Source organism: Phoenix dactylifera, chromosome 3, assembly GCF_051530095.1.
Source record: "Phoenix dactylifera cultivar Ajwa chromosome 3, Ajwa_hap1_PhDact_Kaust_v1.1, whole genome shotgun sequence".
Taxonomy (NCBI): domain Eukaryota; kingdom Viridiplantae; phylum Streptophyta; class Magnoliopsida; order Arecales; family Arecaceae; genus Phoenix; species Phoenix dactylifera.
This window is the reverse complement of record NC_143192.1, coordinates 46199721-46222834: the sequence shown is the minus strand read 5'-3', so window position 1 is coordinate 46222834 and position 23114 is coordinate 46199721. Positions and strand designations below refer to the sequence as shown.

General features: G+C 40.9%; 1 protein-coding gene across 3 annotated transcripts; it reads left to right on the top strand.

Annotated features, from left to right (window-relative positions):
• Positions 1-7958: 7958 nt before the first annotated feature.
• Positions 7959-12596, top strand: LOC103705132 (putative glycerol-3-phosphate transporter 1). 3 transcript variants are annotated; one of them, XM_008788753.5, is made up of 3 exons: positions 7959-8201; positions 9668-10772; positions 11486-12596. In XM_008788753.5, the coding sequence occupies exons 2-3, from the start codon at positions 9776-9778 to the stop codon at positions 12046-12048; spliced, it is 1560 nt and encodes a 519-aa protein (XP_008786975.2). In that variant the 5' UTR covers positions 7959-8201; positions 9668-9775; the 3' UTR covers positions 12049-12596. The 3 variants fall into 3 exon arrangements, with proteins under 3 accessions (XP_008786975.2, XP_088574768.2, XP_088574769.2); XM_088718642.2 differs by lacking the exon at positions 7959-8201 and adding an exon at positions 8210-8440; XM_088718643.2 differs by lacking the exon at positions 7959-8201 and adding an exon at positions 8210-8790.
• The last annotated feature ends 10518 nt before the right edge of the window (positions 12597-23114 follow it).

The following is a 23114-nucleotide window of genomic DNA, read 5'->3' as shown; positions in this document are numbered from 1 at the left end:
ATAAAAAAATAAAGAACAAATTAGAATAGATTTAGCTTAGAATAGTATATATTTACTTGTGTTATAGAAAGAGCCCAATTTTTTTAACTAGCTCATTTACTTGTAAAGCAATTTTGTAAACTATTAACATTCAATCAAGTTTGGGCAAGATCCATTTTTAATCCAAATGGATAATTCAATCGAGTTTGGATCAGTCGCACTCGAGCTTGGATTATCCAAAAATTTTCATACTTAAGCTTGGCCCAAAGTCTGAAAAAAAAAAATTCAAGCCAAGTTTAAGTAGGGGCATTACCTAGCCCAGCCCATCCCACTTGCAGCGCTAATTCAGGCAACTGGGTGATTTTTTTTATTTTTGATTGAATTTTACTTCTTCTAGGATGCTGTAAGATTGGCCGAGGCGAAAATACTCAAAGATTCAATGGTTGAGCGACTCTTTCTAATTGGTATTTGGACATTTATATGAGTATTTAGAAACCAAACTGATGTAATTTTTTCTCTTTTATAATAGAGATAGGAGGCCAAACCCCTTTTAGGGCTTTACAGCACTGAATGAAGTAGCAAGATAGAAGACATCGAGCAAGAAATCAGAGAACCAAATATTGCAACCAGAAACTTAGTTGCCTCAATAAATTTACACCATTTATTGTTACAATGTTAAAGTTGTTGAGGGTGCTCTATGCGAAAAAATCAAATTTGAGTTTTAAGCAGTCTTACCATGCCACAAGCCGCGACTAGTTTTCCTAAAGTTCACAAACTATTGATGTTGTCGAACGATTTATGTGTGGATGATAAATTAGTAGTCTTCCTGAAGTTCACAGGGTATTGATGTTGTTGAACGATTTACGCATGGATGATAGATTAGTAGTCAAAGTTTCCTCAATGGAAAGCTTTGGAACGATAGAGTCCTCTTTTTTTTTTCTGTTTTTCTGCAGATGCATCTGAAGCTAGGAATAAAGGAATATTTATTCCATGCATTGTTTAATGAAATCTACGGAGGATAGACTACAATTTTGGTAATATAAAACAGGGAGTGAAAATTTATTTGGAGTCATTAGAGAATTTGTTTCTTTTTTCCCCTTATTTTGGTAATATTAAACTAAAGTTGCACATTAGTACCTAAGAGAAGTTTCAAGATGCTTTTCAAGCCAAAAGTAGGTAATTAAATCAGGTGGAGCAGTCTCCTTCCAATTTCCAAATTCTTTTCTCAAACATCCTCGTCCTATATTTAGTCAACCAATTTACTGCTACACTGCCAAGTAAGTGCCTAATATACAATATATTTAAACAAGATTATGTTATTTATCATACTATAAATAGAAGAACATGAGATGGTGCTTATTAAATTAAATAAATGAAGTTTTTATTTATAAATCAGAATTTAATAGCTTGATAAATAGTCTATATTCTTGGCCGATGACAACATAATTTACAAAAAAAAATTTCATATACGACATTAAAGCATCCCAACTAAATCTAGTAATTTTTATTGGCAGATGACTAGAACCTTTTGACCAGATCTAATTAGAATGTGGCACATGTAATCCACATGTTATTTTTCTTATTATGGTTTAAAATTTTAAATTTATATAAAATAGATAATAAATATTTAGGGGGGGAAAAAAGGAATGACCTTAATTTTTTGCCTTGTGGTTAAGATGTGTATGACTATCTGCAGTATTATGATATATAAAATTAAACAACAGGCTTTACTTTGCGTACTAGTTTGCAAGAAAAGGTTTATTTTAATGTATAGACTTTATTTTAATATATAGACCTAACCTACGCCCACTAAAACCCAAGTGGAAACGCTGTACAACAACTAGCTCTACCACTTGACATAAAAGGACCTTTTAGGTGGGATTGTGTGATCGGGGGATGGCATCACTACTGACTAACCCTATAAAAGTACCTTTTTAAATAGTTTTTGTTTCGTTCACGCTTTCCTTTAAGTGCAGTGAAACGCAATTGGCCTATCATATTCAAGGAAAGAAAGCTTCCATTTTGGATGTCTTGCATGCGGACAAAATTCGTCTAATTCGAATGTCCTAACCTTCACTCATCTTCTTCCATAGGGTTAGAGTAGCATAGGTTGGTGAAGCAACTAAATAATTACATCAGACTATAGCCTACCAAGTGTTAATGTCGAAGTACTTAACATTTTATTTAAAAGAAGTGCCTAATACACCAAATCACCTGCCAATGCCAAGAGAATGGGAGGCTGCATATGTTACCCTACTTGAAAAAAAAAAAAAGAAAAAAGAGCCCCATGGAAGTGGAGTATAGGCCAATCAGTCTACCTAATACTTTCTAAAAAATTGTTTCCAAGTTATTAATGAATCATATGAACGAGTTTGATGCCACACTTGATATTTGTGGAATGAAGAACCTGTGTTTATAATTGCAGCATTAGAGATAATGCCATGGTAGCCCGAGAAATTATCCATTCTCTAAGTAAGGCATCCAAATGGAATTCCTTGATGGCGAAAAGTTCGTCCATGGTAAAATAGGACTTCTTGGAACTCTCCCTCATCTGTTTTTCAACATTATGACTTTGATTGCAAGTTTATCAAATGGGTAAAGTTTACGTCTTGAGCCCCATTTTCTCTGTCCAGATTAATAGGATTTCACCCCGGTCCTCTTCTTTTTAAAATCTTAACCAAAGTTGCCAGCCTCCTCTTTTCTTTTCATTTTATGCTCTAACATGTTACTAAGATCATTACATGAAGTAGCGGACCTCAAGAGCCTATTTGTATGTAGGTTCTTTTTTTTCTTTCTATAAAATTTGGACCGATCCACTTCAACACTTTTTTTGAATGCTTATGAATGTAGATCTAGCCTAGTCTGTAATCCTATAATTTTGCTGGTTGTATCGGCCTCAATCTACAAATCCAGTAAATTTTTCAGCCCAATCATCCGAAAAGAGCTCGATTGTGTGTCAACTATTGCAAGAACCGAACATCTATCATCTCTTGTTTGCGGATGATATGCATTTGTTGCTAAATCAAATAGGAAGGATGCTGAGGAGTTGAAGGGGAACCACGTATGCCTGTTGCTAACAGTTAGGACAAAGGGTCAATATGGTTAAATCCCACATTCAATTTAGTCCCCATTTAGAACCTGTGATCACGAATCAGATTCTATCAACTTTGGGCGTTACTATTGAAAATGATACTTGGATATATCTGGGAGTACTTTTGCCCATTGCCAAACTCAAGCTCAGTGACTTTAATTCTTTGTTTGATAGGATTAGTAATCGATTTGAGGGATGGAAAGGGAAGCATTTACCAAACGCAGGAGTAATTGTGCTATCCCAGCTTCAGGCTTGAAAGAATTTTTAAAACACTTCTCTGGGGACATGAACAGAGGATATTACACCTGGTAGCTTGGGAGAATGGTAGTACTTCCAAAAGTCAAGGAGGATTGGGTTTGCAGAAGATGAAGAATAGGTGGGGGTGCTTTCACCGAAAAAGCCTCAGGACAATTGATCCTGAACAGGGACTCTATCTGGTGTGAAGTTGCCATTGGCAGATACAATTTTAAAAGATGGTATACTTAACAATATACGTTGATTGTTAAAATCAGCACTTTTTCCAAAAGTTTAAGCTGGTATGATGAGATAATCACCACTTTTTCCAAAAATTTAAATGATAGATTTATTTATATATTTTATATATTTTTTTATAAATACACCCATTAGTAATTTGCCCATTTCAATTAATCCAGAGCTACGTCAAAATGATTTGCAGATACCTCATCTCATGACTACCGAGGGCTCCGGAAACTACCATTTGCTTGTTGAATTGCTTCCGCCAGAACTGGTACAAAGGGTCATTTTTTAACCTACTCATAAGCATCAATGTGCTGATCGACTTTCATGAAGTGCCACTGGTTTTACAAGAGAGTTCAGATCCTCTATGGTATGATTTTTATACTGCGCAGAGTATTACACCGCTATGGATAGCCACCTTATCATCAATCTTGGAGATTGATGGTTGCCGCTCATTACGGCATTCGGAGCAGTCGTGCCTGGTGCCATATATGGCACGCACCCTAGATAAGCAACAGCCGTTCATCTCCGAGATGGAAGACGTGATGGCTATCCAAGGCAGTATAATATTCTGCGGTGCAAAGGCGCACCGCAAAGGATCCTGGATCTCAACAAGATTACAGGCAAGAATGTACATAAAGTTATTCTAGATGAAAGGAATACAGAAAATACCAACAATTTTTCCTAGATTTGGAGATTAGTTACTGCACCTAGGGTTAAAATGTATTGATGGAAGGTAGCATGGGGAAGAATTCCTTGTGAAGATTTCGTTGGCAGGCAAAGGTCTCCTGCATAACCAGTCTGCTAGATGTGATCTCTGCCCACCAATGAAGATCTACAGCAAATACTTATTGAATGTAACTCTCCGAGAACTTCTGTCATGAATGCTCGTCCACTACCAGTAAAAAGGAGAAAAATGCAGCTCTGCTATGAATGGTCGAAAAAGAATGAGAGGGTGTTCTAACCAGGTCATGTTCATCATCTAGCTTACCATCTTGCAACAGAATCCGGTGATGCTTCACTGCTTACTAGCACTAATGCTTCATTTCACTAGGGTATTGGCTACTCAATAACCTCATCAACATCTTTCCCAACCTCATATAACCACAACCATCAGGTGTCATATGCGGGAACCAGTGGTTTCTTTACTATATAGTAGCTAAAGCCAAGTTAAGAGTAGCTCGGGAAGGTTCAGCGGTAGCTGCTTATGAACTAAATTTCAAAATATGGTTAGAAAGGAACTCAGCAATAGTTATCTATTGAATTAACAAGGGTAGCAAGGATAACTTATTTTTGTGGGTCATCCTCTTCTTGTTGCTATAACCTCTACCAGGTCCTCACCTTTTCCTTGCCGGTCATGTGCATATGGAGAGGCAACCAAACCGTAGGTAACTATTTAGATATACCGGTAGAAATCAGGCTTATTGGCCTATCTAGCTCGGTATCTTCTAAAGATTTCACCAAAGTTTTAGTCTAAATTCCAGCCTGTAAACCTATTAATCCACAAAAAAAGAAGGAAAGATAATGAAGCTATTTTTTTTCTTTTCACAAAATCAAGGCTGAAGGGGTATTGGTTTGATATGAATTATATTGAAATGATTTTTCCAATCCACAAATTCAATAAAAAATTTCGCCTAAATTCTGCTGGGATTACTCAAGCAAACTCTAAATCTAGACTCTGCAATGGCTTTACTGTTAAAAAAAAAAGTGCACTTCTTAGTTAAATACGCATATCAGTGACAAGGCTCTATCGTTAGAAAGAAAAAAAGGGTACTTCATAGTGAAATACGCAAGTGACAACATGACATTGATGTGTTCATGCACTATTATCACTAATTTGACTCCTAGCATGAATCATCGCAAGTCCTATCGACCAACTTGAACGTAGGCGCAAGCAAACAACCCAGTACATCAGCTCGCATCGATGCGTCCTGAATTGACCTCCATTCCTGGAAACGGATGGCTCGTGCTTGGAACCCGGCGATGAAACAGATGGGAACCTTCGAAATATTACTTTAAAAAGGAACCAAGACGAGAAAGAGGACGTGGACGTCGCGGCTGCGGCCAACCACGAACGTGAAAAACGCCGCTTTGCCGCTCGAACGGACCTGATTCCTCCAGTCCTCGGTCGCTCCTGGCTGTCACGCCACTCCACTCGAAAAAGCGACCCACTTTAAAAATATAAGGGATCCACAATTATCCGGGTCTGGTGGCCCAGGGAGTAGTCGTATGCGATGGACCGGTTCCGAATGTGGTTCCATAAGCTTTGCCAATGGGTCCCACTTGTACGTCAAAGTAGATGCCTCGGTCGCTTTTTTTATTGTTTACCCAGCGGCTCCTTCGCTTTTCAGACAGCAAATCCCTGGTCTCAGCGGCGAAGCGGTGGCGACGCCGTCCCCATGGATTAATCTGTTAAGTAACACCGGTGGCTGCCCTAAATGTTCTGATCTGACGTGGCAAAGAATTCACTGGTGCGGCTATTTTCGAGGATCCACGTTCGAAGGTATCTTAGTGACATCACGGCGTCCCTTTATTCCACCGCCGGTTGGGGATTGGAATATCCGGACGGCAAGCGGAATCATTCCATGAGCATATCTGGAGGATATACCGAACGTTTGGTGGGCACAGTTTGATAGACAAATAAACCCTTCCATATGCTCAAAATAACAAGGACACCATTCACGAGGGGTAGTTAGGATCATCTCGGGTGCGATTACCTTCCAATCAAAGCATAGTGCATCTAACAGGTTAATATTGCTGCATCGGTCATCAGAGATGGCCTTTTAATTATGAAATGTACGAGTCTAGTCCTAAATAGCTATAAAATTAATAATAAACAATGATATTTTTTTTAATTCAAGCAATAATAAGAGTATAGATAAGGTTCATTTACAAATATTTCTCTCTCTCTCTCTCTCTCTCTATATATATATATATATATATATATATGTGTGTGTGTGTATAACATGAATAGCATTGTTTATTATTTTTAAGTACTAAATAATTTTAATAAGTCGACCGGACTTTTTGAGCTTATATATATTAGTTTAATTTAAGTGATTTTTTTTTTAATAATGTAGATCATAGAAAATACAACTAATATATAAAGTCCATCATATTATTTTGAGAATTTAAAAATATTTTATCTTCTACATACAAAATCTAGCCAAGATTATTATCTATGATTATAGCTTATCATATATATATTCAACTATAACTACTTACTTAAATCAAGCTTTGGTTGAAAACTTAAAAAATAGGCGCATCAGTCGTTATTTTTTTATATCTTATTTGAGAGCAACATTGTTATTCAAATCAACGATGAAGCTATAAAAAATAGTTATAACCCAACTTTACAGTGGAATAGAAAAAAAAAAATTCTTATGTTACAAATTCAGCAATATTTATTATATAAATCTTCTTAATTGCGCCTATTACGATGGTATCTTTTATTCAAGCATTGTCCACTGTACTAGTAAAAATGCATCATAAGCTAACCGGGCATAACGGGACACAAAATGCTGGAGCTCAAAGGCACAGGGGTGGTTCTATATACACCCCCCCTATTGCTCAGGACACCCCCCAAAAATTAAAAAAAAATTAAATACTCTCTACACCCCCCCCATTTGCTAAGGACACCCCTAAAAAATTAAAAATTCCTAAATTACCCCCCACCCTCCCCACCCCCTCACCTAAATTGCTCTCTACACCCCCCAAACCCCCCCCCCCCCCCCCCCCCCGCTCTTCCCCTCCAAAACACCTCGCCAACGCCCAAAACCCCCCCGTTCCCCCTTCTCCCTCTCGTCGCCGGCATTCTCCCGATCTCCGACCACCTCGCCGGCTTCTCCCGGAACCACCTCGCCGGCTTCTCCCGAAATTTTTTTTTTTCACGGTTCGTGCTTCGTTCGGCACTGGATCGCCGAACAAAAGGCTTCTGTTCGGCTGAACAGTGCCGGACAGAAGCCTTCTGTTCGGCACTGTGCAGCCGAACAGATCTGTTCGGTTGAGGGTTGCCGAACAGAAGGCTTCTGTTCGGCACTGTTCAGCCGAACAGAAGCCTTTTGTTCGGCAATCCAGTGCCGAACGGAGCACGAACCGTGAAAAAAAAATTTCGGAAGAAGCCGGCGAGGTGGTTCCGCGAGAAGCCGGCGAGGTGGTCGGAGATCGGGAGAATGCCGGCGACGAGAGGGAGAAGGGGGAACGGGGGAGGAGGGGTTTAAGGGGGGTTTGAGGGGTGTTTTTTTTTTTTTCTTTTCAAAACGAAATGGAGGAGGAGGAAGGGGGGTGTATGAGAAAATTTCAAGGGCAATATGGTAATTACACTAAAGGTTAGTTTGGGTATTTTCTTTTTGGTTTTTGGGGGGTGTCCTGAGCAATAGGGGGGGTGTATATAGAACTACCCAAGGCACAGGGGTGCGCCGGTAATTCAACGCTGGAGCTCTTTAATCGGCATCTTTCGCTAAAAAAAAAAAAAAAAAAAAATCGGCGTCCCGTGGCGTGGCACCCCTACAAATTCTCCCCTTCCTTCCCTGCAAGGGACTCATCCACGCGTGCCTTCCTTGAGCGGCAACCACTATTAGTACCACCAGAGGAGAAGGAAACTTCGCCAAGCAAGCGAGAAGGTTCTCAAAGTTCCGTGCTCTTCTTCTGTCGGGTAAATGTTCAATCGCGCGTCTATCTTTGCAGTTTAGATACTTTCTTCCCTTTTCCTTGGATTTCTTTCCTTAGTTCGTTCTCAGAGCTTGTTTCTGTTTTAGATATCTATCAATTCGTTCTCAGAGCTGTCAATCGTTTCCCTTGATTATTTGTTTGATGTGGAATGATGGATTGAATACTTGGGATGGGTTTCGTTTGGAACATCTGATTTCCTGGAGGAGACATTTCAATTGTCGAGTATGCTTCCCCGTTCACAACATCTAATCCATTTCTATGTCTCCCGGGACTGTTGTATAGATTTTTCATTTCCGTTTTTGTTGAAGGAGCTAATTTGTGTTGATGGGTTCACGGCATCTAATCCATTTGATTGATCTACTGATTCATCAAGATTTTTTCATTTCTCCTTGATAATGGATCCCATGTTGTTGATTGAAATTGTTCAGTTAGAAATAATCAAGGGTACCTGCATGATGGAAACAGTCAAATGGTTATGAGAAGTCTTTACTCTCAATGGGTGATGGAATTGATTGTTATTCGGATATGGAAGAGCTGATGCTATTAGTTAGTCCCCATATGTTTAGCAAATCGTAGGTTTTGGCACTCTAATTGGGATTTTGTTCTCCTCTTCTCTTTGCCTCTTTTTTAATATATGTGAATCTAAATTTTGAGATTAGATAAAAATAGTTTGTTCGTTGTCTAATAGTCTCGTCGTAATAATTTTGTGAAGGAAATTTTATCCCGGTCATTAGACATGGGGATATCAGTTTATCAGTAGATAACTTCTTTTTTTTGAGAAAACGAAGAGGTTTCAGATGCTCTTTTTCATGAAGAACTGTTTGCTTTGTCCGTTAAACTTATCTGATGCACTGATTTATGTTTTGAGATTACATAATTGGGTAAAAGGTATATTTTGCCTACTGAGAGTTTATATGAGTATTTTGATATGGTTTCTTTGCAACAAATTTATATCTCTTTAATAGGCTAGCTTGATTAGCATGTGCTGGTTTCTAGATGGAATTAGCAGCAAGGAATGTGTTACTTCCCATAGTTTTCACATGGATACAGCGCACGAGCCATGTTTAATTGCGTATGCTAGAATTCTTTCATCTGGTTTTCTTGGGCAGCTGCCTTCGTCTCATATTTTATATCTTTATAGTTTGTTCTAATCTTTCACACACACTGTCATTGAGATTGTGGAGTAGGTGTATATGAATGCTTGAAATTTACAAGTCAGTGATGATGACTTTTAATTTCTATACTGCATGTCTTCCTGACGATCAGCTAACAAACATTATTTATGCCCCACTCCACATTTAAGATAGTTGTGGGCAAGAAATCTCATGCAAATTCTATGTCAAATTGAACCAGGTGTAATGCAGAGTATGTTTTGCTTAGGTCCATCTTTCTTGCATCTTTAATTAGTGGACTCCATTTCTAAATTTCATTATATTTTGTGGTTTCCAGATGATGCCCCTCCTCGTATAAGCACAATAACGTGCCTGGTCTTTTCCTCCAAACTGCGGCATCAGTTCCAAAGCTGCTGCAAGTAAAACTAATCTCAGTGGTTCATGTATGGGTTCATTAGGTGAAGATATAAGTGAAACAAAAAACACCAAACCCCTTGGTGTTTGTTTTCTGGAATACATCAAGGGCACTCCTTTTAACTTCAAAACATACCAAGTCATTGTATTGGTTTTAACTTTTTTCGGATATGCTAGCTATCATGTCACCAGAAAAACCACAAGCATTGTTAAAGGTGTCCTTGATCCCGAAACATCGCAATTGGGCTTCACCCATTGGCCAACATCTCACTTTCTTAGAAGAGGACATGGGGCAGAACAGAAACCGGGAATAAGGAGCGGTTGGGCTCCATTTGACACTTCCAGTGGCACTGCAATGCTTGGGGAGATTGATGTGGCCTTCCTCTCGGCATACTCTCTTGGCATGTACTTTGCCGGGCATTTAGGTGACAGATTAGATCTAAGAATGCTTCTGACAATTGGAATGATAGGAACTGGTCTCTTCACTTCCCTCTTTGGTGCTGGCTACTGGTTAAATATCCATAGTTTCTACTACTTCTTAGTGGTTCAGGTGATGGCTGGTTTGTTTCAGTCAACAGGCTGGCCCTCAGTTGTAGCTGTTGTTGGGAACTGGTTTGGGAAGAGCAAGAGAGGACTAATCATGGGGATCTGGAATGCGCACACTTCAGTTGGAAATATATCTGGCTCGCTGATTGCTTCTGCTTTACTGAAGTATGGATGGGGCTGGTCCTTTGCTGTTCCCGGCCTTGTAATTGCCCTTGTTGGGTTGATAGTCTTTCTATTGTTGCCAGTTAGTCCTGAGGCAGTAGAAATTGAAAAGGAAGAAGATGAGCTGTTGAAGTCTCCTGAGAAAGATGGAACCACAGAGCCTCTATTGGTAGGTAAAACAGATGTCAGAGAAAAAGCAGTAGGCTTCATGGAGGCATGGAGGATCCCTGGTGTCGCACCATTTGCTCTCTGTCTGTTCTTCTCCAAATTGGTTGCTTATACCTTCCTCTACTGGCTCCCTTTCTACATCAGCCAAACAGGTTTGTTCTTATTTGAAGTAATTGTTGCTTATCGTATCACTTATTTCATACTCTGAGCTATAGAATGTCTTAATTCTAGACAAATAATACCATTTGAACATTGGGAGTTTGAGAAGTCTGGGATCCTTTAAGGTCATGCCACTATGCTGATTTATTTTCATCTGGTAGTTCTGCGGGAACGGGAATTAGGTAAAGAGTGCTGATAATTTAGTTTCTATATCAAACATCACATAATAGTGCTATTTGCCCCCACCACCACCACCCCCCCATCCTCCTCCTCCTCCTCCTCCTATTCTCTCTCAATTGGTATCCTAAATTTTTGATGTCCAAAAAACCTCGAGAAGCAATGCTTAGGTTCCGCATTTTGATAACACGTGCTAATTTATCGATGGAATGTATTCACATTTCCAATTGTTTTTAACTTTAATATTGATGTAAATGATTTTCTAAACCAAATATTCATGTAATTGATTATACATTAGGCATTAACTAAAGTGAGCCTTTGCACCTCCAATACCCAAGAAGGTACAGTATCTGGTTTGGTTCTTCTATATAACACTATGCCAACCCAGTTCCTGAGTTAATGCTACTTTTTGATGACATGTAGAAGGGTTTTGGGGTAGGGAAAGCCTCACACTAGAGTTTGCTCTGTGTCTGTTCCACACTGATGGCTCGTGTGTTCTTATTGACATGGTACATTCTCCACCTTGCAGCAATTGATGGCAGCTATCTATCAGATTCAACAGCTGGAACCCTATCAACATTATTTGATGCTGGAGGCGTAGTTGGTGGCATCCTTGCTGGTCACATCTCTGACCGGCTCAATGCCCGGGCATTGACGGCAGCTAGCTTCATGTACTGTGCTATCCCAGCAATCTTCTTCTACCGCATATATGGCAGCATCTCCTTGAACTGGAACATTGCCCTCATGTTCATCACTGGAATGTTTGTGAATGGTCCCTATGCATTGATAACAACAGCAGTCTCCGCTGACCTAGGCACACATAGCTCCCTGAATGGCAACTCTCGAGCTTTGGCAACTGTGACAGCAATCATAGATGGAACAGGGTCTGCAGGAGCCGCTATTGGGCCCCTGCTGACGGGCTATATCTCAGCCAATAGCTGGAGTGCAGTGTTCACGATGCTGATGGTGGCGGCGCTGGTGGCTGGACTGCTCTTGTCACAGCTTGTGGTGGCTGAGGTGTCTGCAAAGATAGCATCTGCAAGACTGCGGCGTGCAGGTGACCTCCCAAGGTCCTCCATGGTGGAGCCTTAAGTGTAATATTGAGATCACTTGGCTTGTTTAAGGAATAAAAGGTGCGGCGGAAGAAATACTCCTTTTTTTTTATCTGAGGAGCATCTCTTTGTTGCTTGTTGTGGGAGCGTAGATGTTGGATGCCTTGAACTCCCTCCACAACCTTCCTGCTCGTGATAGAGGAGGGGGGGGGGGGGGGGGGGGGGGGGGGCGCTCCTGGCTGAACCGAGATTTCAAGTAGGTGGAGTGATCATAACTACGCTCAGGGGAATGAGTGATTCCGTCCAAGTTTGTTTCTCTGCTCTCATGCTTAGAAGCAAGGAAGCCGGATTGCTTTAAGCTAATACTGATGTATAATAATGGTTTTCATTCATGGGGAGAAAGTCTTGTATATATGTGTTAAGAGGCTTTGATCTGGCAAGAGCTTCAAAGAACCAGTGTATATGTGGAGTGTGCTCTATTAACTATGTTGCTTGAAATATCTTTGTACTTGAATATTTGGGATCGACATGTTCATATAATCTTGATTTGGAATTTGGATAATATAAATGCACTAAGATTGCTAGTTTTGGGCATGCGTTCTGGTGGTGGAGAAAGTATGATGGCTGTTATTACATGTGAGAAAGCATAAATGCTGTAATAGGTGGCCCCGAACATTCATTTCTACTTCTAGTCGGTGCAGTTTCATCTCTTCTTCAGCTAAAAACTGAACTAATTTGGGAGTGGTTAGACAGAGCATTAGCTACCCTTGTTGGATCAATTCATTCCCAGAAGCAAAGGTATCATACTTGCCAAGAATTGGATCCGATAACTATCCGATCCTGGTACACATTAAAGCAGAGGTCAATAGGAAACCTTCCTTCCAACTTCTACAAATTTTGGTTAACCTGTGATGGGATTAGTGAGGTGGTTTGTCGTGCATGGCAATGTTATGGAAACCACTCCTTGACCATCAGAATTCTTAAACAGCTGAAAGTTACTAAGCAAAGCTTGCTCTATTGGAATGAAGACAATAAAGTTAGACAAAGAAATCAAAATCCTCCAGGATGAGGGCTTAATATGTGGAGGGCAGAATACTGGGAGATATTCCATCCTACTTAGTACGACAAGGGAACATGACAGAGTCCTAAGATGATAGAAAATTTTACGGCGACAATCTCGTATCAGATGGCTCAGAGGAGATGCTAATACAAATTTCTTATATAACACGACCATTTTGCACAGGAAGAACAAAATCTGCAGCATAGCATGCCATGATGGCTTTTTGACCGACACTTTCAAGGCAATTAGAATCTGTGTCAAACTTGAGCTTCTTTCAATCCCTAACAGGCTATCTGTGGAAGAGCATGAAAAACTTGTTGCACACTTAAGGGAGAAAAAAATAGAGGGTCTATCGAGGAATTTGGCTTCCGATAAGGCGCTGGGCTCCATTCGATTTCAGCCTGTAGTTTTTCAAGGTTTTCTTTGGTCCATCAGTCAAAGTCGGATAATATTGAGGCAGTGACAATTCTTTGCAGCTTCTCATAAACCCTAGCATGGAAAGCTACATACGTTGCACTTATTCCAGAGAAAGATAAACTTGGTGCAACTCAAGGATTATAGACCTATTAGGATAAACTTAGTGCAACTCAAGGATTATAGACCTATTAGCCTTTGTGACTCCATCTACAAAAGGGTGGCTAATATTTTGGTGTAACAGAACGAAAGTCTTCGTGCCCACGTTAGCATCAGAAAAGCAGGGTGCCTTCATCCAGAACCATTGCATGATTGGCAATGTGTTATGTTGCTGGAAATTGGACCGGGGGTGGCCGCGAACCGAGGAGGAGGAGCTCCGGCGAACACTGGCGGACGGCGATCCGTCGGCGAGCGGCATCCTCCGGAGGACCTGCAAGAAGCCGGTGGCCGGGCTTTTCCGGCGCCGGCCCTCCGATGCCTAAGTCAGAGGGGGGCTTAATTTTGGAGAAGAGAGAGAGACTGTATGTGAAGTCCAAAAAATCCCCTTGGGAGGAAGAAGCCCCCTCCCTTTTAGAGGGAGAAGCTCTCCTTTTATAGGGAGAGTGGCAGGGTTACCTGTGATGTGACTGGGCGAATTAATGGGTTACCGTCACGATTGGACGTGGGCGTGGAAGTAATGAGTTGCCGTGGATGGCCCGTTCCCATCATGGGAGAAGATGGCGTGCAGCCAGAGCTTGCTTGAGGCGCGCAGTGCAGTACTTTCTTGGGAATGATGAGGCGTTGACAGTCGTAGCAGAGTATAGTTCCTGATTAATATGTCGTGGCGTGGCCGGCAAGTAAAACATGGTGCGGTAAGGCTGCTGCAGGGCATGGCCGCAGCATATAGACGACGAGGTCGGCCTTCTGAGGTCAGCTCAGCCTTCTGGTCTCGTCCTGCTGGTCTTAGCCTTCTGTGCTCGGCCTGCTGTGCTCGGCCTGCTATGCTCGGCCTTCTGGTCTCGGCCTGCTGTGCTCGGCCTGCTGTGCTCGGCCTGCTGTGCTGGGCCTTTCGTGCTGGGCCTTCTGGTCTCGGCCTGCTGTGCTCGGCCTTCCGTGCTGGGCCTTCTGGTCTCGGCCTGCTGTACTCGGCTCGGCCTATGAGCCCGAGCACTTAGATGAGCTCGAGAGCGGAAGAGCCCGAGCACTTAGATGAGCTCGCATAAGTTCGGCCTGGATGAGCTCGATCTTGCTGATGGATTTGAGTGCTATAATTGCATTTGTGGGGTGATCCATTTTTCCACCAACATGTTGTTTGCCCGATAAGAAACGTTCTAGAAGAGGAATGGGGGCTTTCGGAACATTGTCATCTAGAAATAAAAAGGCGTTAGACCCGCACAAAAGCTTGCGACCGGAAACAGAGGGAAGAAACATGGCGGAGAAGTTGGCACCGGACAAGCGACACTGCTTCGTCCACAATGGTACATTCTCACCTCCTCCTCCTCCTTTGCATCTCCTCTCCTATCGGTTGGTTCCGATCTCTTCTCCTTAACTGGATTCTGGATCGAATTCTAGGGCAGAAGGTGTTCGAATGGGATCAAACCCTCGAGGAGGTGAACATCTACCTCGATCTCCCCCCGAATGTCCCGACGAAGCTATTCTACTGCAAGATCCAGTCACGACACATTGAAGTCGGCATCAGAGGCAACCCCTCTTATCTCCACGTCCGTCCGCGCCCTAATCCCTTGTTTTCTTCTCCCTCTAATCTTTGTTCTCTTTCTTGGTGCTGGATTGATTATTTTTTAGCTTCTTGTCTTGTGATTCCTTGGTTTGATTCTCTGCATGATCTCGCCTGCCCTATAAAGACTGATTCCTCGTTATGGACGCTTGGTAATGCATCCCGCGAGCCCATCTGTGTAGTTTATCTGACATTTTATTATTTTGATGATAATTTATATAAATGATGAGCTAGTGCTGGACCCGAGGGAGCTAATCCATAGGAAATCACAAAATGTTTTCTTTTTATAAGTTTCTTTTTGGGACTTGGAGTGATTTGATTGGTAAAGGAGGGCTGCTGTTGTAGAGTAATTTACTGGTATTGGTTTGGATGTCGTGGTGATGATTTCAGCTAGCATTGTACTGTCTGGTGATTATGTGATCTGAGTCTGATCAAGTTATTAGCAGATAATTTAGTTTTGAAATCCTGCAGGGTGCTTGTCTGATTGCTCTTTACGGAGCATCGTCATAGAAAACCTCTTTTCATATATGTTTGTACGTGAGAGGCTGAGAGCATAGAGATCTCTGGAGATGGACATGGGAACGAAGCAATGAACATACTGCCAGGTGAACTTATCTTCTTGGAAAATCTAGTTTTCTACTTATTTGTTTATATACAATGTTTTAAAATATGGAAATCTTATCTCTTATCTATCTAGAAACTTTTACAGGCAGTGTGGAACAGAGAAAAATCAGGTCGGCTATTACATATTTTTTGTTTCAACATAACAATCTTCGGAACATGTTTGCTGCCTAATAAATATAACTCTCTTTTATGTTTTATGTTTCCTTCTAGAATGAAGAACAACTTGTTGATGAGATTTTTCATGTCAACATGGTGACTGGGGCTTTGTCCTATCGCTGGCAACTTCTCTTTTAGAATTGACATTAGCATATGTTTGGGATCCAATACATGTATAAGTTATAACCGACTCCTTTCACTTTCCCCTCTTTAATCTGTCTAGGAGCTAATTGTTTGAAGAATGTCATTATAACTCATGCAAATAGTTGAACACATAACTATTGTTAACAGAGAGGATCAAATCAGAATAGAAGACCAAGTCAGCACAGATTGTGTTTCAAAAAACTTAAACTCACGAGTCCTAACCACCCTCAGATAACAACTCTTGTTTTTTCTTGTTTTACCTTGACCGAGTCTTGTGTAGTAAATCTCGGGATATATTCTGTAATTGGTTATCCCAATATTCAATAAAAAACAAGTATCCACCCACTCTGTTAGAGTGGTGAGACTTCAAAAACCATCGGTTCTTTGTTTTCTACTTGGTATCAGAGCATCTCAAAATGACTTCCGCATCTTCTTTGAGTGTTAGCAATTTTGTAACACTTCGTCTTAAACCAGAAAACTATCCACTTTGGAGAGAACAAATTCTTGCCTTAGCTGAGAGTCAAGATTTGTTAGATTATTTAACTGGTGACATATCACCCCCTCCAGCTCTACTCCCTGCCACTGGCGATTCCACTTCAGCGCCCGTTCCTAATCCAGAATTCAAAAAATGGAAGACCACCGATCGTCTTCTACGAGGCTGGATTATTGGCACCCTGGGAGAGGAAGCACTCGGTCATGTGATCGGCGTAGATACCTCCAAAGAAGTCTGGACAGCATTGAAGGAAGCTTATGCCCAAGCTTCACAGGAGCGTCAATTTCAACTCACTCAACAATTAACTTATCTAAGGAAAGATTCGGATACTTCCCTCAATGACTATATTCGCAAATTCAAGAGTATTTGCGACAGTCTTGCAGCCATTGGCCACGCAGTAAGTGACAAAACCAAGGTTTTCTCCCTTCTTACTGGCTTAGGCATTCGCTATGAACCTTTTACTACTTCCATGCTTAAACCTCCCATGCCATCATACAGTGAGGTTGTTCCCCTTCTACAAAGTTATGAAACCCGTATTTCACTTCACAACCCAGACTTGACATCCTTCCAAGCCTTCTTTAACTTGAAAACCAATCCCAAGCAAGCCAATAAAAATTCCAAAAACACTGGATCCTTCTCTTCCAAACGGAAAGGCTTTGTCCCTGCCAACAACATTACCAACAAGTCTACTGGACAAAACACCAATCCTCAGCCCTTCTCACGTGACAACAATAGAGATAACACCTGCCAAATTTGTGGAAAGCGTGGACATTCTGCAATTCGGTGCTAGCATCGTTTTAATCAAGCATTTGCCGCTCACAGTGTTGATGCAGAACCTCCAATTGAGGAATGGACTTCGGATACGGGTGCCTCAGCCCATATGACTTACCATGCAGGTAGCCTGACTAACCTTCGTGTTTATGATGGTGTTGATCATGTTTTGATTGGTAATGGCAACTTGTTACGCATCACACATATCGGCGACACTACTATTGGTTCTGGTTCCTCTCAGATTATTTTACATGATGTTCTTTTAGTTCCTGATTTAGAGAGGAGTTTATTATCTATTGGTCAACTTACTTCTGACTATCCAGTCAATTGTGAATTCTCTAATCGTGACTTTATGATAAAAGATCGGGTGACACAACAGGTGTTGATGAGGGGAATAAAATGGGGTAACTTGTACTCAATCCGTACATCTCCAGTGGCTCTCTTCTCTACCAGATTTTGGGTGGCTTCTGTAGAGACATAGCATCGGCGACTTGGTCATCCTCAGGCTGCTGTGGTTGACAAACTTCGCCAGTTGGGTTTCATTAAGGTTCTTGGCAATAACACGGCAAGTATTTGTGAGAGTTGTCAATTAGGAAAAAGTTCTAGACTTCTTTTTCTACCTTCATCAACTAAGACTACTGTTGCATTTGAAAAAATTCATGTTGATTTATGGGGACCTGCCCCAATTACTTCGGTGCATTCTTTCAGATATTATGCAGCTATTGTTGATGATTATACAAAATTTACTTGGTTCATTCCTTTGAAATTGAAGTCTGACTTTTTTGATCAGTATTTACTGTTAGAAAAATATATCTCTAGACAATTTAATCGATGTATTAAAATAATTCAAACCGATGGCGGGGGAGAATTTATTAATCATCGGTTTAAAAGTCACTTGCAAAATTCTGGAATTATTCATCAAGTTTCTTGTCCCTACACTCCTGAGCAAAATGGGACAATGGAGAGAAGACATCGTGTCATACGTGAGCTAGGAATCACAATGCTTTTTCATGCCAACGTGCCAAAACAGTATTGGGTGGAGGCTTTCACAACTGCAGTGTTTTTACTTAATAGGAATCCTTCTTCTACACTCCAGTGGGATAGTCCTTTCTTTCGATTACATGGGTGTTCACCAGATTATTCATCATTGCGTATATTTGGGTCACGATGTTATCCATATATATGGGATACTAAGTTGTCCAAATTTGATACAAAATCATTATCTTGTGTCTTTATGGGGTATAGTGATAGGCACAAGGGTTACAGGTGTCTTTATCCTCCCACTGGACGTGTATATATCTCAAGACATGTAGTTTTTGATGAATCTGTTCTACCTTTCAAAGCCACTGACATACAGAAAAAAGGGACACCTGAACCTGTTGTAACAATTTATCAAGAATGGTTTAATTCACCTGAGACACAGTTTGACTCAACTACAAACTCTACCCCATCCAGTATGGCACAATATTCAGCTGATCCTCCTGTTACTGATATGCCTTTATTGAACAAATTGCATGACACTCTAGCAGACTCCTCATCAGCTACGGACTCTGCTTTATCTCTGGAGAATTTCTCACATGCTGACTTGCTTCCAGCTTCCTCACAAGATCAATCACCAGCTCAAGATATGGTTCCTAATATTTCTCCTGAGTCAAATACGGAGTCCCTTCCTAATAATTCAATACCCTCTCATCCGATGCTTACTCGTGCTCGGGCAGGTATTAAAAAACCAAATCCTAAATATGCCCTGCTCCATACCTATGCAGATTTTCCTAAAGAGCCCCGCAATGTCAAAAGTGCTCTTTCACAACCAGGTTGGAAAGAAGCGATGATTGAAGAGCTGGAAGCCTTGTCTCAAAACAACACTTGGCAACTTGTTCCTAGGAAATCATCCATGAACGTAGTTGGGTCACGTTGGGTATTTAAAGTCAAGTTAAATGCTGATGGTTCGGTTAGCCGGCTCAAGGCACGTCTAGTAGCCAAAGGTTATCTTCAAATGGATGGGATTGATTTTTCATAGACATATTCTCCAGTTGTTAAACCCGGCACTATCAGGTTAGTTCTGACTATAGCTACTGTCAAAGGTTGGAGTATACGTCAATTAGACGTTAAAAATGCCTTCCTTCATGGTTTCCTCACTGAGGAAGTTTTTATGGAACAACCTCCGGGATTTCAAGACCCTCAAAATCCTGATCATGTTTGCTTGTTAAACAAAGCTATCTATGGATTGAAGCAAGCGCCTCGAGCATGGTTTAATCGCTTCAGCTCTTTTCTTCTTGAAGTTGGTTTCATATGTAGTACAGCTGCAGGGGTCTTAGTGTTATTACTTTATGTGGATGACATAATACTAACGGGATCTTCCTCTTCTCTTATTGAAACATTTACAACCACCTTACATAAGGAGTTCGCAATGAAAGATTTAGGTCCCCTGCATTATTTCCTCGGTATTCAAGTCTCTGCAGTTTCGGATGGCATTATTCTTCACCAAAGTAAATATGCTGTGGACATTCTGGAGCGTGACTTTATGCATGAAGCAAAACCAATTGCTACGCCAATGTGTCAAAAATCAAAGCCTGATCCGCAGTCCTCTCCTTATAAGGATCCCCATCATTATCGGTCCATAGTGGGAGCTCTGCAATATTTAACTTTGACACGTCCAGATTTATCTTTCTCTGTTAACTATGTTTCCCAGTTCATGCAGGAACCAACTAATTCTCACTTCACTGTGATTTGACGCATTCTCAGATATATAAAGGGTACAGTGGATCCGGCATTCACATACAAGCATTGAGTTCTTTGGAATTATATGCATTTTCAGATGCTAGTTGGGCAGGGTGTCCAGTCACTCGTCGTTCAACAACCGGGTACTGTACGTTCTTGGGAAGCAATATCATTTCATGGTGTGCAAAGAAACAACCTACTGTTTCTCCCTCAAGTTCTGAAGCCGAATATCGTGCAATGGCGCATGCAACAGCAGAACTCACATGGCTTACGTTCCTATTCAGAGATTTACATATTCCTCTGTCACAAGCACCCGTGTTATACTGTGATAACTTAAGTTCTTTGTTTATGACAGTAAATCCGGTGTTCCATGCCCGCAGCAAACATATCGAACTTGACTATCATTATGTACGAGAAAGAGTTGCACTGGGATTGCTTGTTACACATCACATTCCAACTCATTTACAGTTAGCCGATGTATTCACTAAACCGCAGACTCGTGCTAACTTAGAGGAATTACGACACAAATTGTGCCTAGTTCCCACGCACAATTTGAGGGGGGATGTTAACAGAGAGGATCAAATCAGAATAAAAGACCAAGTCAGCACAGATTGTGTTTCAAAAAACTTAAACTCACGAGTCCTAACCACCCTCAGATAACAACTCTTGTTTTTTCTTGTTTTACCTTGACCGAGTCTTGTGTAGTAAATCTCGGGATATATTCTGTAATTGGTTATCCCAATACTCAATAAAAAACAAGTATCCACCCACTCTGTTAGAGTGGTGAGACTTCAAAAACCATTGGTTCTTTGTTTTCTACTACTATCAGAGAATTATTCGAACTGTAGCGATTTTTTTAATTTTGTTTTATGCTACATGCTACATGTTTTTTTGTGGTTGGCAGAATCTACATGCATGAAGTTAGAGTTGAAACTTTAATATGCTTTATAAGGTTAAAGTTGAGTGGTTTAATTGTATATGTTATCATATATGTGTTTTTTATAGGTGCTGTTTGCATTTTTGTGACGTACAATGCCATTTAAATGCCATATGGCTCCAACTATTTCTTTTTGGTATATAAATTTCTTTGGATCAGTTTCAAGGTGGAGATGGCTAAAGGCAACTTGGAAAAAAAAAGGACTTTCAGCCATGAAGTTGGTTGCACTTGATGGGGATGTCGTATCTTGTACAAGGATAGAAAAAAGGCCTCCGTATTTGCATAAAGTCCTTTGTGCACCTTGGAAAAAAATTTTGAGTTGGACGAATTGGAGCTTCGCCAAGGCCATTGCCTTTCTTGAAATCTTGAGGTCTCTACCAATTGGTCCACATCATTTTCCTCGTATCCTTATCTAGATAGGCCTGCGAGTGGGGTTTAATCAAGCGAAGCTTGATCGAGTTTAGGTTTAATTAAGCTTGGTATGAAATCAATCTTGAGCCTAAAATTTGAGATCAATCTTAGCTTGTTTATTAGTTGATCTAGCTTAGTTGGGCCCTATTTCAAATTTAGTAGAACACAAGGATATTTTCATCAACTTGGTACTCCTAAATCAAGTTTGTATTGTAGTAAGCTCCAACTAGGTGCTTTCTACTGTCTATGGTAAACGATTAGGATGCAACTCCCTCTGCATTTGACTCACTTGCTTGAAGCCACTGTGGAGGGCTCATGACGGAAATTCCAAATCAAGTTTGTATTGTAGTAACTCCAACTAGGTGCTTTCTACTGTCTATGGTAAACGGTTGAGGATGCAACTCCCTCTGCATTTGACTCACTTGCTTGAAGCCACTGTGGAGGGCTCATGACGGAAATTCCAAATCATTCTCTTGGGTGTGATCTCTGCTTTACACTGACATCAAAATCTTTGTGTGGTCTCAATCTTGGACAATACACGTTGAGTCTTCAAATCTTCCTAGTGGGCCAAGGGCCTCATGACCATCACATGGGGCTGATTTGTCATCCATGGTCCTTCATTCAGAACTTTCTTGGAACCACGATTGAGGACTGTAGACAAAGAGGAAGTTCAGTGGAAAGATCAGCTTCTGTTGAGGTTCATCTTCTTTTTGGTTTAGGCTTGCTTCAAGATTGAATTAAAGCTTGGTCCAAGATTAGGGATCGGAGAGAGGTAGAGTACAGGGGAAGCTGTGGAGGTGGCTAGGGTCAAGGAGACCTTTGAGCATGTTTATGGAGGGAAGAGGACTTGGAGTACAGAGCAAGCAGTGTGAGAGATGACAAGGCTTGATGGTGGTGATTGATTGGCTGGAAGAGTGGAGACTGGATAAGAAGTAGTGGAGGTGAGAACACAGAGGGATAGAACTTGGGGGACAAATTAGCTGGTTGGTGGGTGAATCAACAAGACAAGAGAGGACTAGAGGGGTGGGGACTAGAGAAAAAATGGTAAGAGGAGAGATTTGGGGGTTGAGTTGATGGGACAGATGGGTTGGCCAACAAGGTTCAGCTTTTTCACCCTCAGTTTGTTGGGTTTATTTTCAGTTACATATATATATTCATATGTCCATTGTACATTTTACCTTCAAATTTGAGTCTTACCTACTTAAGCCTGATCTAGCTTATATTTGACCTGACCATGAGCTGAGCTTGAGCTACTCAGATTAATTGAATCCCTACTCGCACAAAATCTCTACATTGCTGTGTCACAAAGGGTATGAAAATGGATTATTTCTAGTGTATCTCACCATTACTGGCTCTCTTATTTGGAGATCTGTTCTGTTGACCATGATCTACACAACCAAAATGCTTGGAAACCAAATGACAGGCATTGGTGTTCTCCCACCCAATGCATCATATGGGTGAGAAATGGATGGTACAAGTTGTGCAAGTGTGCTAAATTACAAGATATAAGGGAGAGAGAGATTATGAGGAATGCCAAAATACATGTGTGTATACCTTCTCTTCGATAATTTTCTTCAAGAAAAATTTCCAGGGTGCTTCAGTTATAACCACTTATAAGGCTAAAGGTTTATGAAGTGCTGCCACTGAATGGCTGCACTGGA